Source organism: Dermacentor variabilis, chromosome 8 (genome assembly GCF_050947875.1).
Source record: "Dermacentor variabilis isolate Ectoservices chromosome 8, ASM5094787v1, whole genome shotgun sequence".
Taxonomy (NCBI): Eukaryota; Metazoa; Arthropoda; class Arachnida; order Ixodida; family Ixodidae; genus Dermacentor; species Dermacentor variabilis.
The window spans coordinates 35,128,803-35,143,836 of NC_134575.1; the positions used below are offsets into that span (position 1 = coordinate 35,128,803).

Below are 15,034 nucleotides of genomic sequence, written 5' to 3' on the forward strand. Positions count from 1 at the left end.
GTGCAGACATCGACACAAGAGCAGGGGAAACGGACAGCACTGTTCGTTCCCCCCCCTATTGTGTCCTTGTCCGTACATAATTTTTTCTACCCCGAATCCTAACCAACTAGTCCTAGCTCAATCTTGTGAAATATTTCCGCCCTTCACCGAAGACTGCATCCAAGTAAATGAGCGTTGCGTCTTCGTAGCAATGCGTTCAGAAATGGAACTTATGACCTCGTTTTGGCACAGCACAACGTAACAGCCACTGCCACTAGGCCATCAAGGCAGGTAGCACTACTCTAAGGCAATAAGAATGCATAGTGCGCGAAGGAAGAAAAAGTTGAGCTTACAAATGTACACTAATGAAGGCACAAACGAAAAGCAGACAAGCCAGTGTTTTTTCTTTCGTCCTTCCAAGTTTTATTTTCAAAAAAAAAAAAAAAAAAATCCACAACATTCACTAAATATTACTGCCCGTTAAGGTTCCTCAATGTCCACTGGGGGGCGCCACTTCACAAACGGGCGCACGCGACAAAGCCGAAAAAAATTGCTACTCACACGCACACACACAGACATGCCGTTTCGCACACACTCCTCTCACATTGGCGCGCAAGCACGTCATTACCGCACTTGCATTTATCTGTACATGCATATAATAAAAAAAAGAACTCTAGAGAACAGCTGAGAATTCTCAGCCCTCCCCCTCCCTTGCATCCGACTCTAGTGTCGCATCTTCCCCCACAAAACGACAGCGACGGAAGTAGGAAGAAGAAAAAAAAGTGTCAACACAGAACTATGCTGGCGACTTGTGTCTATCCTCGATGAAAAATGACGGTATGGCCTTGCAGTTGGCTATTCCCTTCCCACCACCGGTCCTCTTCCGACAAGACTGCTCCTCGTTGCAAACAACAAAAAGACTGAAGGAACCTCGACACAAAAGCGGGACAAGAATGCAAATTTGCGCTGCTGGCTACCTTGCTACTCACGGAGCCAGAATCTGTCGCAGCCGCAGGTAGGTGTGTGCCAGATTGTTGCACTGATAAAGGATCAAGGTATTAAACGGTTCTTCCAGTTAAACGGCACGCTCATTCGAACTCAAATTCCACGCACGGGAAGCATTTAGAGGTGAGCCCCATTTCGCCATCTGCACCCGCCGCACCCCCCCCCCCCCCCCTCCACAGCAGGAGAAACCTGCTCCGCAACTAAGCCCCCGCAGAAGGCAGCGTCACCCTTCTGGGAAAGACTGCACAGCAGTTCCTTTCATCGTGAAAGTTGCCTTTTCCAATTGACTGCGGTTGGCACATTTTCCTGAACAGAATAGGAAAACAATGCCCCCCTCATGCATGGTACTGCACACAGAGCCTCCTCTACGCAGAATCTGAGGGCTAATGATCTGGCAGTTTACGGAGAAGAGTATAGGCTTGGGCTGGTTGGTAAAACTTTTAACGGAGCCTTTTACGGAGTTTATGGAGCCATTTAAACAACGTTCCTCTCTACTGACGCTGTGTTCCGCACACTGTTAGAAGGGACAGCGACCAACTCGTACTAAACACGCCACTTCAGTCACCGCAAGGTGTAGGTTTACGAGACTGTGCCCAACGAATGAACGAAGCGAACGGGAAAGAGATGGCAACATCAGAGAGTTAAATCCCCTCATAAATGCTTAATGTGCCAGCTGACTTGCTCCTCCAACAAACGAGTCTTAGCATTACTCAAAGACAGAGGGGGGGGGGGGGGAAGGGTAGGAAGAGGGGGGTGACACTATGCACAAAAATAGTTCACTGCCATGTACTGCACATGCCTACGCTAAAACTGCATAAGGAACAGTTGTACATGTGACATGCACAAGGGCTAGTGTTGACGAATGTAAGCTGCACGCTTTACTCCTGCGAACAAAAAGTCAACGAAAGCACCTCCGTGTGAAGTGCGTACAAAAAAGGCAATTGTGGAGTACGTACAAAAAATAGTCGCTGTGGAACGCAGGGCAGTTGAAACATCTGTTCTTGCACATCTCTAGCACGTACAAATTAGCCTTTAATACAATGGAGGGACTGATGCTTAAGTGCAACCGAACCAACCTGTTCCGAAAGTCATTGCATAAAGCGCAACATAAAAGAAGGAAGGTTAGCTTTATTTTTGCCTACACCTGCCTGAAGAGAGAGGGCTCTTACTTTCTCATTCCTTTCTCACTGCGCTGAAATCAACACTAAGGCTTCAAACGCCGCTGTTTTTGTAGAAAAACATGTACAAAAACAACTGCCAGCTCATTTTCATAATGCAAAAAGCATAACGGAGGAATAAAAGAAACGCACTACTCTCAAGTTTTCAGTGGAAAGTACTGACCTTTCTTTTTATCGAAAAATCTCAAAGAACCATGAAACGAAGGCCTCCACTTTTCAATGCATCTTCACTTATGTGACACTACTAGAGCTGGGGCGTCACTTCACTGCGCAACAATAAACATCTGGGATGCATTTACTTAAGATTTTGTTCACACCGTGCGCCTGGCACATTCCTGCCGGAAATGCAACTCTCATCCCCACATACGGTGTTCCCAACAAGAAAGTAGCGGATGCAAAGCGTTAAAAAACCAATAATGTACATCCCAAAGGGGGTAAAATACATTCAGTGGTGTACAGTAACAATTTGACACCCTTTTGGGTGCACCTTTGTCCCACAATAATCACCCTCTGTATCGTTTCCGCTTCCTTTTTCGAAAACCCTGCGCTCACTACCTTCCTGTGAAGAATACCATGTCACGCTGATAATGCGCATGCCGTTCGGAAGCACCGGGCATGCAGCATTTAGGAAAGGAACCAAGGACAGGCGATTATTGCTGTGCGACAAAGATACACCCCAAAGGATGTGAATTGATTTTAGAGTGTACGCAAGGCAGTGTTCCCTTACAATGTGATAGAAGTAGTGTAGTATTGCAAGCTGTGCATCTCGCTGTGGTGGAGGATAAAGAGCACTCAAACGAACCCACACATTGAAAACACTGGAGAAGAGTTGCCGAAAAACAGTAACTAAGAAAAAAAGGAAAAATAACGAGAGAGAGACTCCGCAGTGACCAAGTTCTTTATCAGTGCTAGCAACACGCCTGCAATGCTTCTAAGTACATCACCCGCCTTTGTCGGCTCCATTTCGAAAAACCTACTGCGCCCGCCGAGATCACCCACTTGTCGCTACGAATGCTCGCGATGAAAGGTGCAAACTCGAGCATTTCGCACCCTCCTGGATGTAACTACACCCCACTGAGCAAAAACAGTAACTGGAGTTGAAGTGCGCCCTCTGTGGTGTGTCCACACACTGATGGACATATTGCAGCACATTTCCTTATTTCAACATCGAGCCTCGGTACTCCGTAGTTGAGAAAGGCATGAGGGTACACTCAAAAAACAGTTTATCCTTTAGGGCCACATCTGTCCCACAACAGTAATCATCTGACTTGCATATCTGTGCAGCGCACCCGGTACTTCCAGGTCACGAAAGGGGGGGGGCATTATCAGCGTGAAAAGCATTTTGAACAGGAAAGCAGCTAGCGCAGAGTTTTAAAGGAAAGAATGCAAGACAGGTGATCATTGCTGTGGGACTAAAGTACAGCCCAAAGGGTGGAAAACTGTTCCAGAGTAGCATTTCGCACCATTACGGATATGACTACACCCACTGAGTGTACAGTCACTAGAGTTAAACTACACCGCCTACATAGTGTAATTACCACACTGATGGACATTTTTTTTAGAGCATCTCTTTCGTCGAACTCTGAACCTCGCTATTCTCCCGGCTAGAACGGTACGCAAGCCGCACAGTACCGCAGCAAAAGGCGCCAAGTGCCAGAAGTGCGCACAAAAGTAATCAGAATTAGAGTAAATTACACCCCAAAGGTTATAAAATGTCTAAGCGGGTATGCAACAAGGATGCACAACCTTCCAAAAGGCCTTGCACAATTAGGTTGCAGAATTCAACAGCACAATGAACTTTCTGCAACAATAAAAAGATGTAACAAGGGCGTACAAATCTAAAAAGAACAAAAAAAAAATTGGTTTGCACGATTCAGCTTACATAAATCATCACAAAGATAAACACATTTGAGAGTTTTAGGCTGTCAGTAAGCATGTAGAGAACTTTATAGCCAGTACCAGAATGCCAGGGAGAGGTGCGAACATACACCAGAGCAGACAGAAGTGCAACTGCAATGACCATCTGGTACCTACTGGCGCGAAGGCGTCACAGCAACAATCATTGAAGTGATTTCGTTCGTGTTTTTCCCTGCCACTCTTGGAACAATTATGCAACAATGTTTCAAGGCGTTCTCGAATAGAGCATCACATGATGGCGGCAACAGTCCAGTTACCGCCATCAGCGTCCCTGATGCACCAGTATTCCGTCAACTAGCATGTTTAACGGCAAGCTAGAACTCTGAAGGAGAACATAGTAACACTATCTTCAGGCATTCCCTAGTAGATAGAGTGCATACAGGACCAAAGTATATATATATATATATAAAAAAAAATGCACACTAGCAAGAGAGGCATTTACATATGCACCGAAGAAAAATAATGGACAGGTAAAGAAGTTTTCTACAGCGAAGGAATTTCTGCTTCAGCCAGTGTACAGATCACATGGCAGTTAGCTTTATGCTAACGGGTTTCAGACTTTGGAAAGGCTGCAACAATAATAAAAAGAAAAACAGACTAGCATTACCTAGGCCTAAAAGCCAAGAGCGACAAATTTTCCTCTATCAGAGGCACCGAAAAACAGGCACTGAAAGATAGTTATCCAAGGAAGCAGATACCAAAAGGTGGGGTTTAAGGTGACCTGACAACCAGGGAGTGAAACACCACAAACAATTCATTCAGCCGGGTAGAATACTGCAAATCTTGGGAGTACCTGCGAATAAAAGGGAGTGACCGGAGCTAGGGCTGCCCAATCTATGCATTTCTCAAACCACCCCTAAATAAAAGAAATGTTCTCGAACGAGGCAGAGTGGGTGATCGGCTTGCAAGTAAAGGCAAGCTGCTGTTTAAGAAAGACGAGTGTAAATATAGCATGGATTTTTTTTTTTACAGGTCTGGCAAAAAACAAAACCGGAGATCTGGCACATCAAAGCAGAGACAGAGAGAGCGTCCAGAAGACATGTGTCAGGATATTTGAGGCAGAAAAAAGGGTGAAAATAAAAAAAAAGGCAACACAGTGAAGGAAGAAGGCAGAAATCGGGGAAGGGGGAGGAGAAAGCGGAGGCAATATGCAAAGCATGGCCGTGAGCAGCGTGAAACAAGAAAAAAAAAAAAGATCCTTGGCAATGCAGTCACAAAACGTCCCCCCAGCTCTCGCCCGCAGAGTACTTGGTAGCACACACACACGCGCGGAGATGCAGCACTGTCTTTCTGTCACCACGGTTTCGGGAAAGGAGAAGCCGCCGTGCCCGAGGGGGAGAGAGGATGCGAAAGACGGCAAGGGAAGAGGAGGAAGACGGCGGGGCCGCCGCCCCCACCGCCGGAAAGCGCGTCTCTCTCGGTGGTGGCGTGCGCCGTCGCCACCGCTCGCTGCTTCTGCCGGTTGCCACCACCGCTGCTGCCGTCGTCGTCGTCGCCGTTTTTGCCAGATGCCAGGGGACAACAGCCTGGCTGTGATGGTGGTGGCGGCGGCGTGCAAGTGTCGTCCTCAAGCGCACCTGGCGTCTCCGCTGCAACTGGATTGCAGGAAAAAACGAGGGAAAAAAATAAAACTGGATAAGAATGCGCACAAGCACTGAGTGCTCGAGGTGTAATTGGACGCTAATGAGGAATGACTAACTGGCCCTTTTGGGACATCGAAGAGGCAAACCTCACTGTCCCAGAGCCGTGAAACTGCGGTGGACACAATCGGCGTAAACTAGGTGCCCTTGCCATTGTGGTTGAATGACTCAGAGTGCCGGGTTTCTCTAGTGATCAATGCGAGACTATAAGTAGCGGCAACAAAAATAGTGCTGTTAATCTGATCAGTCTTTTTATGGCTCCAAAGTGAGGAAATAATGCCCCTCCAAATTAATTGCGAAGGCAATAGGATACATGTTGAAAGTGATGTGTTGGCATCATCAACCAATGTGATACCAAACTAACTGTTGCCATCTTGCAATGACTGGTGCTTACATGCTTGCTCGGATGGACGGCTGTTGCCAAACAGCCGTAATTGCAGTTTCCGTTTCGTATTGTACTGTAATGTGCTGCAAGTTTATCACCCACTTTCTTAGAAGAAAGGCACACAATAGAATCTGGTAAGTATAGTCCTCCTCTAACCATCCATTAGGCTTATTCACACTGCGCGACCAGAATACGAGAAAAAATAGGCTGAGGGGCTTGGAAGAATACCTTGTACCACACTTAGCAGGCTATGGTAGAGCTGAGATACAGTTGACTTCCATTAATTTGACCTTGGCTGGACCAAAGGAATCTATAAAATTATCCGGCAGGCCTGATTAAACAAGACACAGAAAGAAATTCGGAGGACACTTAAGCTTCGCCTTCAAGAGTGGAACGCGATAGCATTCCGGTAACCCGTTATTTCCGTAAATGCCAATACCTTTACAGACAAGCCAAAATTCTATAAATGTTCCTCAGGTTATACGAACTGCTTGGCACCCTTCCCGGCAACTGCAGCTTTGTTGCAGATGCATGGAGGTGAGCGCAACTGTGTTGCTGCAAGCAAACGAGAGGGCAGCGCCGCTCTATAAATGGTAGAAACGCTGGAAAAGGGGCTTGTGTACAAGTTTCTGCGTAACAGAATTACGATTTCTGGTATACTTACATTAAACTCCAACGCTATCATGTCTGTAGGTTTTGCTTAGGTTGTACTTTACGATTTTTCTGATGCATTCAAAATTCTATTAGTTCAGTAACGCCTCTGCGCCACGCAGGGCCTACGTGGTTGTGGTTTGGAATTATTTTTGGTGAAACGACGTCTGACGCCGACAACGGACTTTTTGAGGCATGGAGCCCTTAACCCTGTCACGTTAAAAATGGCAAAACCCGTACCTCATTCTTTTGGCAGTGTTTGTCCGATTCTAACACACCTCCAAATCAAACACAGGCCCACTTTCTATGTACCCAAAATAGAAAACTAACTTACAAATGACATTAAAGTTCCTAAACAAATGAGAAACCTAATGCACACATGACTTTTCAGCAAGAAAAATGGACAAGGGCCTATCGTGTGTTGCACAGTGGCGGCCTGTTTTTGAAAGTCAGCTTTACCGCAATGTTATGCGGCAAAGTATACAAGGCCACAACGGCAGTTTTGGTTTTGCATGCAATTGCACTGCACAGGCAATCTTCGGACCAATTGTCTAGGTAAAAAAATAATGGTGCATGTTAGAATCTGTCAAGTTACGTAATCAGACATTGTGAGCTACCGTTATTTCTTCAAGATCTTCCTAGGTGTTTTCGGCAGGAGATGATGTGCGTTTAATGCAGTCGCCGTTCCCTAATCACCAGAGAACTACTGCGGCTGAAAGGGTCTCCAATGGGGTCACCAGGGGTCAGGTGTGTGCATGCTGACTGGTCACCAAGGCCCATTTTAGGATCAAAATAATGTTTGGGCGCCAGCTTGGCGAGCTTCGGTTGGTATTGAATTAACCAAAAAATTTAACTGGAGTCAAATTTAATGGAAGTTATTACACATCCAGTGTTACGGTGACAGGGTGGGAAGAAAACACGGAATAGATGACGGGACAGGATGGATTGTATGCTGTGAAGCATACAATCCCGAAAAGCAACATACTGAAATGCTCAAAATACGGCATATACGGTGGAACAGTTGTACACACGTGTGGCATACACATTGGTACAAATTTTTTTTTTGGACACAGGAACAAACTCTGTGCTTACATGATTATCTGACACCTTCACTGCACTGCGCATGTGAAAGACATAGGTACAGGCCATGCAGTTCTATGTAATAATATTAAGTCAAATAATCTTAAGTTGTAAGACGTCAACCTATTTACTACAGAACAGGTGGAGCAACACATTTCAGTGACCAGAAGCCACAGCGCGATCTTTGCACTCTCAGCAAGAACATGGTATGTTACAATGCCGGCACGATGTGACATAACCTCATGTCCAGAACAAGTTCTAGTGGCAATATTTGAAAAAAAAAATCAAAGTAAAAATTACAAGGTACTGCAACCTTCGTCATGACATGCTCATTCACCATTGGCAGTAAAGGGATTGAACTGTGCGTCTCAAGAGGTCATTACCAGCGTTGCTTCTGCCATACAGCTCTCCGGTAACCCGGTATTCCGTACATGCCAATACTTTTACGGGCAATCCCGTACATGCCAGTACTTTTACGGACAAGACAAAATTCCGCAATGTTCAACAAGACCCTTGCCCACCTCCTGGTTGAGATGGAGGCCTGTGCCGGTCAGTTGTGGATCTTGATGGCCTTCTCGAGGTAGTTGTAGCGAGACCGCTTCGGTGCCTTGTTGACGTGCTCAATGCCCAGCCAAGGTCGCGGGTGCATGGCTGTTGCTGCGAGGAAGCGGGGGACAGAAATCGGGGGGACAGCGAGGGGGAAAGGGGGGAGGGAGCGATGGCAGAGGGGCTCCAGGTTATTTCCACACAGCCACTTCTGCTGGGTGGGGGAGTGGGGGGGGGGTGGTGGTGGGGAGGCACCCTCATCGCAACCTCAACCAATAACTCCAACGACACATGGTGTCTCGACGACGACGGCGGCAGTGCAGAAAGTGTGCCACAAGTGTGTCGCAATTGAGCGAGCCTCGACTTCGCAAACGTGTACTGTGCAAAATGCAACAAGGAAGGAAACTGCTAGGACTGCGCTCTGCGCTATCTTTCGCATTTTGCGCAGTACATTAACTGTTCACGATGTATTGACGGGTCTGCTAAGTACTGCTGCAATTTTATGATTTTAACTATGGACAAAAATTACTACTGCCCTTCCACATGGTGAAGCCACAGTGCCAAATGAATTGTTCATTTAGCAAAGTGACTTAGACTTGCTGAACATGTTATTTTTACAGTTGCAGCTTTTGGCTAGCATAATGCACAAATAAGCAGATTATTTTCCTCTTTTTCAATTCGTGGCAACTAGACAGGTATGTGGACTTCTCTGCAATGCACAGAATGGTGATGCACGCCTCGAACGCAAGTCTCACCTACAGATCGCCAGGGTGACCTTACCCCCTCACAAATTAATTCTGCCTATTTGAAATTGTTTCACCACATTTTCTGCATCGCCAGAATCGTGAAAATCTTACGGCTCGTGTGACGGCGCGCTTCACACAACTGTCCCGGGGAAGGCTTTGGAGTAGGACACTGGGATTGATGGACACAATCTTTCAAGTGTGGCACCGTTCACGTGACTGTACATGTGAATGATTAGGTGTCGGTGTCCAGCATGTGAGTGAACATATTCGCTGGCTATCCGGTCGCGGTGAGTCAGACTTGACTTGATTTATTGCGCACCCATCGGCTGCTATTGGTAATAATTCGGCTGGCTAGATTGGTGCATAGAACGCAGAATAATTGCCCTTGTCATTGTCAGCACTGTGTTGTTCTTCATTTGTGCCATGGGCACGTCTGTAGACTACGTAACTGAACATCATAGACCAGGGGTTCTCAAGCATGCTCATCCCAGGGAACCCCACTAAGCTCCAAAAAGGGCAGCATGCATCTTCATCTGAGACTTATTTCGCTACCCTGTGCACAACCCGATTACATTTTCCCTAGTGAGCTGGTCCCCAACAAATCGTTCCTCCAACAGAATGTAGCCGGTGCTCTGCATCTTCGACAACTTCGCACCGAGTCGAAGCTAAACTACAGTTCGTCGCAACCACTGCGGACGAAACCATGGCTGCTATTGACGCGCTCATGTACGGCAACCTTGCGGTTCTGAAGGCAGTTGGCCAATGTTCACGCCCCGACAAAATGAAACTACTATTTGCTGTAACAAGTTCGGACGAAATAACCGGTGGTTGCTATTGACGCGATCATGGATGGCAACTACGCAGATTTCAACTATGAAGAGATCAGCTGATATTAGTTAGCTGTACTGGTTAATGCTACGAGGCGTGTAGGCGGCTCTGCGACACTGCACTGCCTTCAAGGTTGGCCCACATCACAAATTGCATTAAATCCTCGCAAGAAAGACCCACTTTGTGCACTGGTACACGCACCGACATCAATTATTGCCTTGTCTCCAAGATAGACCCAGTTTATACAGCCAGAACCATTCCCACAAAATAGGGGGACGTGCCAAAGAAAGTCACTAACCCTGTCTGGTCCAATCTTTTTTTGTATTAAAGTGAAAATTTGCAAGAACTACGGGGACAAATAATGCAAATGATATTCCCATAGGAGTTTTGGGCAATAAAAGAAGTTTTTCGCCCGATCTGCCAACAGTTCGATGACTATGGAGCACAATCCTTCAAACTCGTTATGTCAGTCATAATGGTGCGGTGTGCAATTATTTGAAGGCTATTTTCATGCCACCCAAGGCAGATGATACTCATCAGGAAGCAGGCTTCAAAGATGCAGTGCAGAGGCCCAACCTCAGCATGATGGTGATGCACCAGAAAGCTCACACTGGCTAACTGGAAATACTTTCTGCTGTGTTTTTTCTCAAAACGTCAGGTAGTTCCTTGCAACACCTTACGATTCCTGCAGGAATATTTGGACCAGAAAGGGTTGAAGTGCCCTTCACAGAGCTCTGCGGTCTGCCAGAGAAGTCTGCAGCCATGAGAGATTTCTCTTCCCCCACACCCACCTTGGGGCGCCTGGGCCATGAAGTCCGACAGGTTGACGACGTACTCGTTGTCTTCGATGAACTGTGCCCTGCCCATCACCACGATGGCGAACTTGTACTGCAAGCCAGAAGAAGCAAGGGAGTGTTGAAGAGCCAATTGCATTGGAGATTGTAAGAGAAGCTCGGTGAAACAACGGACCAGGAAGGTTTTAAAACGAGTAAACTAGCGCAAAGACAGGAAGACAACAGACATAACGAAGATTAATTGATTAGAACAAAGCCACCATTGACAGCTATGCCTTCAGCATGTTGTGCTCCATGTAATTAACAACGAAATAAGAGTGAAAAAGTACAGAGCATATATGAACCAGATGCAAATTTCAGGAGAATATAGCATAAAATATATATATATAGCACGCCACCATGAGTGACACCAAGCTGCAGCAATAACAGAAAAATTGCAGTTTCACCCGAAACGCGAAGCGTTGCTTGCGTTATCAATTTAGTAGACAGCTACACGAAGCGAGGAGGACAGTTACCATATCAACTGTATAAACTTGCAAGCATTCCCTTACTAACTAAATGAACAAGCATGGTGCCACGCATGTGCACAAGCAAACATGAACAGACCTCACTCAGTGACTGCGGAAACTCGCTGTCAGGAAGTGCGGCAGTTGCAGCGAGCAAATTGACCTTTGTGCTGCTTCTCGCTTCAAAGCTGAACAGTAAAAAAACGGCGCATGCAAAGCGATGAGCCATCGGCGCAACTACACTCTGTACTCATCGCAGACCATTTAGGATAGGGCCCATGCAGCCACGCCATACGCAGCAGCCGCTGGAGAGACTCAGAAGCAATACAGTGTGCGTAACCATCATTGCGAGTCTCCCGAGCAATTCCTCCTCCTCGCGAGTTTTGGAGTTTTCCTGTTTGGGTAATGCACGGACGTACAAACGCAGCCTAGGCATCAACTGGAAGTTGGAGAAACACCGATGGGCAGGCTCACCTTTTCGAACTCTTTCTCAGGAACATCCAGCTTCTTCTGGATCCTGTCCCTGACTTTTGCGAAGGGTTCTCCCTGTATTGAGCAAAGCAGAACCCTGCTTGGTCACGACATGTGCATGAAGGTTCACACAGGATCTAGCGGCAGGAAAGCGTTTCATACAACCGCAGTTTGGCAATTTACTGAATGTTGGTGCCAAAAGATAGTGTTTTCTGGCAACGCATGAAACGGTAAAAAAAAGAAGCGTAACTGTATCGGGTCATTTTTTTTTGGTGTTCTCGATTTAGAAACTTTTTAGAACATTTTAGAAATCCATGATATTTTATTTGCAAATCTAATTATTCGAAGGTTCACTATTCGATTCAGCGATATTTGAGTATTCGCAGACCTCTAGCAAGCACGCCTTCAATTAATATATTTGATAAAGCGGTGGAATTTTTGCGTGGTTCGCGTGCGTGGCTGATTTAGTGGCCCTTCATATGAATTACAGTAGAACCTCGTGGATATGATTCCGTAAGCAGCGATTTCCTGGTGCCAACGTACACGATCAAGAACACGCAAAAAAAAATGGCCTAATAGAGTTCCGCTAACTTTTTACCGGTTCAAATGTTACCGGAAAACAATTTTTTGGCATCAACATTTAGTACATCGCCAAACTGCAATAGTACGACACGTTTTCCGGCCGTTAGCTTTCATGTATAGGAGTGAGGAATAACGGTGAATATTTCAACAACCCACAGTTTGCAAATGTCATTGCCCTGTTCAGCAAGACTAAAACTGGCAATAAGTGTGTTATTGCAAAAAAAGAAAAGTGTTTGTGGTCATTTATTGAATGAACTGCACACTGCGTTTTCTCGCCACTAGATCCGTTGTAAACACGAAAATGCACGAGGCGCACGCGATCGAGAACAGCACACGGCCACCTGCCACAGCACCTTCACTGCAATACTTGCCCACCCTTCTCGCATGAAAACGCAGGCGCTAGCTCGGTTTCTTATTCCGGTATGTACCAGCAAATCTTCGGGGCCGTCGCACGCTGCCTTCGAAGCTATCGCCACCAACTCCAATGCGATAAGCGCCTTCGCCCACCCATCTTACAGCGCGCGAGGTGTGGTGCCTTTAGTAGCGCACTGCACGCTTGTAGTGGGCCGATAATCGAAACGCGCCACCGTTCCCCGATGCAGGCAGCATGATGCGAGCGGCAAATTTCATTTCCGAGGCATCCGGCGTCGCCAGCCAGCTCGATTTCGTTTTGGTTTCCCATCGCCCTCTTAATACACCAGGCAACAGTAAAACAATAGAACGCGCATCCAGCCGCCGAAGCCTCACCAGCTCGATGCGCCTCGACGTCTCGTGCGCAACGATTCACATTACGTAGATGTCAACTACAGTAGCGGGTCGAATTTTTTGGGTACTTTGAAGTGTTCGTTCTCTCGGTTAGTACGTTTTTTCTCAAGTTTTTTCCCCAAAGTGTATGAACGAGGTTCTACTGTATTATCCAACGACATTGAGTTTTTCTTCCTCTCTCATTCTCTTGCCAGTGTGTGTGTGTATTCTGTGCCCAGTACACAATAAATATTTGTCGCAAAATTTATAGTTTGTGTTCTCGCTCATTCCGTTCTTCTACGCTTTTGCGACTTCGACATATTGCCCCAGCTAGCCCATGTCAACGTTCGAATTTAAAGATTCTTCGCAAGGCCACACGTTTTCTCTTTGGTTAGCCTGCACAATTCATAGACTGAAATGCCAGCTCACTAAGCATCCAATTCTTTAACGACAAACGTTTCGCGCCAGTTCTTTTACAACACTTGCGTTGAAGGTTCTAAAATATGCGTGGGAGGCCCCCAGCTATACTTACGTGCTTAATCTTCAGCATGAAGGGAACTCCAAACGTCGAGAAGATCTCCTGAAAAAGGCAAAGGACGATCAGAGATCAAGCTGGAAATTCTATATTTAGAAACAAACAGCAGGTTAGGAGGGTGTCATCACAAGAGAGAATCGGGTACAGATGAGGAATAGCATGACAGCTGCCAACTCCACCAGGCGCTTGGCAAGTGCGTAGCTGCACAAATTGGCATGCGCAACGCGAGTGTTAACAGCCGCACAGCGGTAACATATTAGACGGGGATCATCTTTAGTTGCAAGTGTTACAGGAACAAGGCATTAAGAGTGCCGCGCCGATTTGTATTTTACACATAGTTCTAGGCCTAATGGAAGCTAAGGCCTAACGGAAGGCCTACACAGAGTTTGCCTAACAAGAGGAACAAGGGAGAAAACAAAGGGGTCCAATAATTAGATGCCAAGAAAATCACGAGGGAAATGACCATTTCATGCTTCATACATGCATGCCATGCGCTTCTACCATGCAAACTGTGCATCACACAGCAACCCCACCTCGTACATTTACGCATGACAAGACAACTAAGCATGACAACACAACTACGCATGACAACACAACTACGGATGACAGGGCATGAATTCTGGGGCTTTACGTGCCAAAACCGTGATTTGATAAGGCATGCAGTAGTGGGGGTCTCTGGCATAATCTTGACCCCCAGGATATCTTTAACAGTACACAGGTGTTTTTGCAATTCACCCCCATCGAAATGCGGCCGCCGTGACCAGGATTTGATCCCGTGAACTGGTGGTTAGCTGAGCAGTACCATAGCCGCTAAGCCACCGCGGCAGGTCGCGGCAGGTCGCGGCAGGTGTGCAGATAAACATGCCACTATTAGGTAGCGGTTTGGGAAAATCGTACATAATGGTAAAAAATGGTCTGCGAAATTCATTTGACACAAAACACAGCGTCAACACACAGCTTTCATGACACTGTTGAGTGACATGACACGGCATGCTTCGCGTTTCTGCTAGCTTAGCTGATCCACAGACTGCACGAGCTGGCAAAGAAAATTTAAAAAGACACCCTTCCGTTACACCCTTGCACCAAAATTGAACAAACCAACCATGGCACTGTGTAAAGACAGTGGAAAGAACACTTATTAAATTGGGCAAAGTACAGGTTCTAGGAGTTTCGGAAGCCCTATTCTAGGTTATGTGTGGACAGCTGGGCTAGTTGGTTGTGAATAGCATTATGAAACATTGTTCCAACGCACAAATATACACGGACGAGCAGAGAAGGACAACTTTTCTTGTCCTTCTCTTCTCGTCCATGTTTACTTGTGTGCTGGAACGATGTTTCATAATGTTGATCTAGCCAACAGCTAATCTGATAGGTGGAGGCAGTAGTAGCAAGACACTTCTTGTCGGTGCTATTTCAATGTCGCATCACAGTGTCATGAAATTCTACA

At 46.4% G+C, this 15,034-nt stretch overlaps 1 protein-coding gene across 8 annotated transcripts in view; it reads right to left on the reverse strand.

The window, feature by feature from the left end:
* Positions 1-413: 413 nt before the first annotated feature.
* Positions 414-15,034, reverse strand: part of Usp7 (Ubiquitin-specific protease 7) — a 60,888-nt gene continuing 46,267 nt past the window's right edge. For 6 of the 8 annotated variants that reach the window (XM_075701776.1, XM_075701773.1, XM_075701778.1 and 3 more), the window contains 5 exons: positions 13,585-13,632; positions 11,730-11,801; positions 10,747-10,843; positions 8,357-8,492; positions 414-5,674 (listed from right to left, as the gene is read on the reverse strand). In XM_075701776.1, coding sequence (XP_075557891.1) covers positions 8,386-8,492; positions 10,747-10,843; positions 11,730-11,801; positions 13,585-13,632 — 324 coding nt within the window. In that variant the 3' untranslated portion in view covers positions 414-5,674; positions 8,357-8,385. The remainder of the gene's footprint in view (positions 5,675-8,356; positions 8,493-10,746; positions 10,844-11,729; positions 11,802-13,584; positions 13,633-15,034) is intronic. The other 2 variants (XM_075701779.1, XM_075701775.1) reach the window with 1 other exon arrangement.